This window comes from Condylura cristata, unplaced genomic scaffold, assembly GCF_000260355.1.
Source record: "Condylura cristata isolate star-nosed mole 26May11 unplaced genomic scaffold, ConCri1.0 scaffold00034, whole genome shotgun sequence".
Taxonomy (NCBI): Eukaryota; Metazoa; Chordata; class Mammalia; order Eulipotyphla; family Talpidae; genus Condylura; species Condylura cristata.
Genome location: NW_004567135.1, coordinates 5,158,503 through 5,160,632, shown reverse-complemented (window position 1 = coordinate 5,160,632; position 2,130 = coordinate 5,158,503). Strand labels below are relative to the sequence as shown.

At 62.4% G+C, this 2,130-nt stretch overlaps 1 protein-coding gene across 2 annotated transcripts; it reads left to right on the top strand.

The window, feature by feature from the left end:
* The first annotated feature begins 98 nt into the window (after window positions 1-98).
* Window positions 99-2,130, top strand: MFSD5 (major facilitator superfamily domain containing 5). Of its 2 annotated transcripts, none has more exons than XM_012732231.1 (2): window positions 99-253; window positions 536-2,130. In XM_012732231.1, the coding sequence occupies exon 2, from the start codon at window positions 554-556 to the stop codon at window positions 1,904-1,906; it is 1,353 nt and encodes a 450-aa protein (XP_012587685.1). In that variant the 5' UTR covers window positions 99-253; window positions 536-553; the 3' UTR covers window positions 1,907-2,130. The 2 variants fall into 2 exon arrangements, with proteins under 2 accessions (XP_012587685.1, XP_004692764.1); XM_004692707.2 differs by having other exon boundaries at window positions 179-280.

Below are 2,130 nucleotides of genomic sequence, written 5' to 3'. Positions count from 1 at the left end.
GGGGCCGACGGAGACGGCAGAGGGTGTGGCGCGCCGGGACGCTGGGCTGGTGCTAGGGGGCGCAGGGGCGCGTGACCTGGGGGAGAGCGGAGCTGCACGCGCGAGACAGCGCCCGGAGAGGCCCGCGCGGGCGGGAGGTGTGCCCGGCACAGACCCCGCGACCCCGGGGCAAGACGCTCCCCGGAGAGGATGGGCGCTCATACGAAGGGTGCAGAAGCTGACGTGGAGGCTGCTGGAGCGCGCGGGCCGGGGTGTTTGAAGGGACTCCCTCTTGGCGAGGGTGGGGCGAAAGCTCAGTCTTCCCCTCTCCTCTTGCCCCTCCCTGCCCCACAGTGTGCTCAGAGACCGCTCTGACAGGTCACTCCTCCCACCCACTCAACTGGTCCCTCCGGTCTGAACTCTGGGGGAGTGGAACTGAGGGGTGGGGAAGTGCAGCTGGCAGGGGGGGGTGGAGCTGACTTCTGCCCCATAGCCAGCCCCTCGTCGGAGCTACTGGAGCAATGGCTGCTACCCTGAAACCCCCTTCTCTCCCCAGGTCTTCCGGGGACCCGCCATGCTGGTGACTGCCTACTTTGCCTTTTTGGTCCTCCTGGCTGCCTGCCTGGGCTTGGAGCTGTCAAGATGCCAGGCGAAACCCCCTGGAAGGGCCTGTAGCAACCCCTCCTTTCTTCGTTTTCAACTGGACTTCTACCAGGTCTACTTCCTGGCCTTGGCGGCTGACTGGCTGCAGGCCCCCTACCTCTATAAACTCTATCAGCATTACCACTTCCTGGAGGGTCAGATCGCCATCCTCTATGTCTGTGGCCTGGCCTCCACGGTCCTCTTCGGACTGGTGTCCTCCTCACTTGTGGATTGGCTAGGTCGCAAGAAGTCCTGTGTCCTCTTCTCCCTCACTTACTCCCTGTGCTGTTTAACCAAACTGTCTCGGGACTACTTTGTGCTGCTGGTGGGCCGAGCACTGGGTGGGCTGTCCACGGCTCTGCTCTTCTCCGCCTTTGAAGCCTGGTACATCCACGAGCATGTGGAGCGGCATGACTTCCCCGCCGAGTGGATCCCGGCCACCTTTGCCCGGGCTGCCTTCTGGAACCACGTGCTGGCCGTCCTGGCAGGTGTGGCAGCCGAGGCGGTAGCCGGCTGGATGGGGCTGGGGCCTGTAGCCCCCTTTGTGGCTGCCATCCCCCTTTTGGCTCTGACTGGGGCCTTGGCCCTTCACAGCTGGGGCGAGAACTACGATCGGCAGCGAGCCTTCTCCAGGACCTGTGCCGGGGGCCTGCGCTGCCTCCTGTCAGACCGCCGTGTACTGCTGCTAGGCACCATCCAGGCCCTGTTTGAGAGCGTCATCTTCATCTTTGTCTTCCTCTGGACGCCCGTGCTGGACCCACATGGGGCGCCCCTAGGCATCGTCTTCTCCAGCTTCATGGCAGCCAGCTTGCTCGGCTCTTCCCTGTATCGCATTGCCACCTCCAAGAGGTACCACCTTCAGCCCATGCACCTGCTCTCGCTCGCTGTTCTCATCGTGGTCTTCTCCCTCTTCATGTTGACGTTCTCCACCAGCCCAGGCCAGGAGAGTCCAGTGGAGTCCTTCATAGCTTTCCTGCTCATCGAACTGGCCTGTGGACTCTACTTTCCCAGCATGAGCTTCCTGCGGAGAAAGGTGATCCCCGAGACAGAGCAGGCGGGTGTCCTCAACTGGTTCCGGGTGCCCCTGCACCTGCTGGCCTGCCTGGGCCTCCTGGTGCTCCATGACAGCGATCGCAAAACGGGCACTAGGAACATGTTCAGCATCTGTTCTGCCGTCATGGTGATGGCTCTCCTGGCGGTGGTGGGGCTCTTCACTGTGGTCAGGCACGACGCTGAGCTGCGGGTGCCCTCACCCAGTGGGGAGCCCTACGCCCCCGAGCTCTAGCCCTGTTCCAGAGCAAGAGGGCTGGGATGGACTCTTGAATCCTGCCTCTCCAGGACTGCACAGGTCTCTCTGTGAATGACTCTGCGACTCTCTGGCCTCTCGGTCTGTCCTGGGACCCCGCTGCCAGTGCTTTGGGTTGGGGAGCTCCTGGGGGTGATGAACTGGAAAGAAGATGCCAAATGTTGCCTCTGTGTTACTCCCTTTCCCTTTTAAAATAAATACTT

Excerpts from the sequence above, each read along its gene's own strand:
- MFSD5 (XM_012732231.1), top strand. The coding sequence starts at position 554 with ATGCTGGTGACTGCCTACTTTGCCTTTTTGGTCCTCCTGGCTGCCTGC.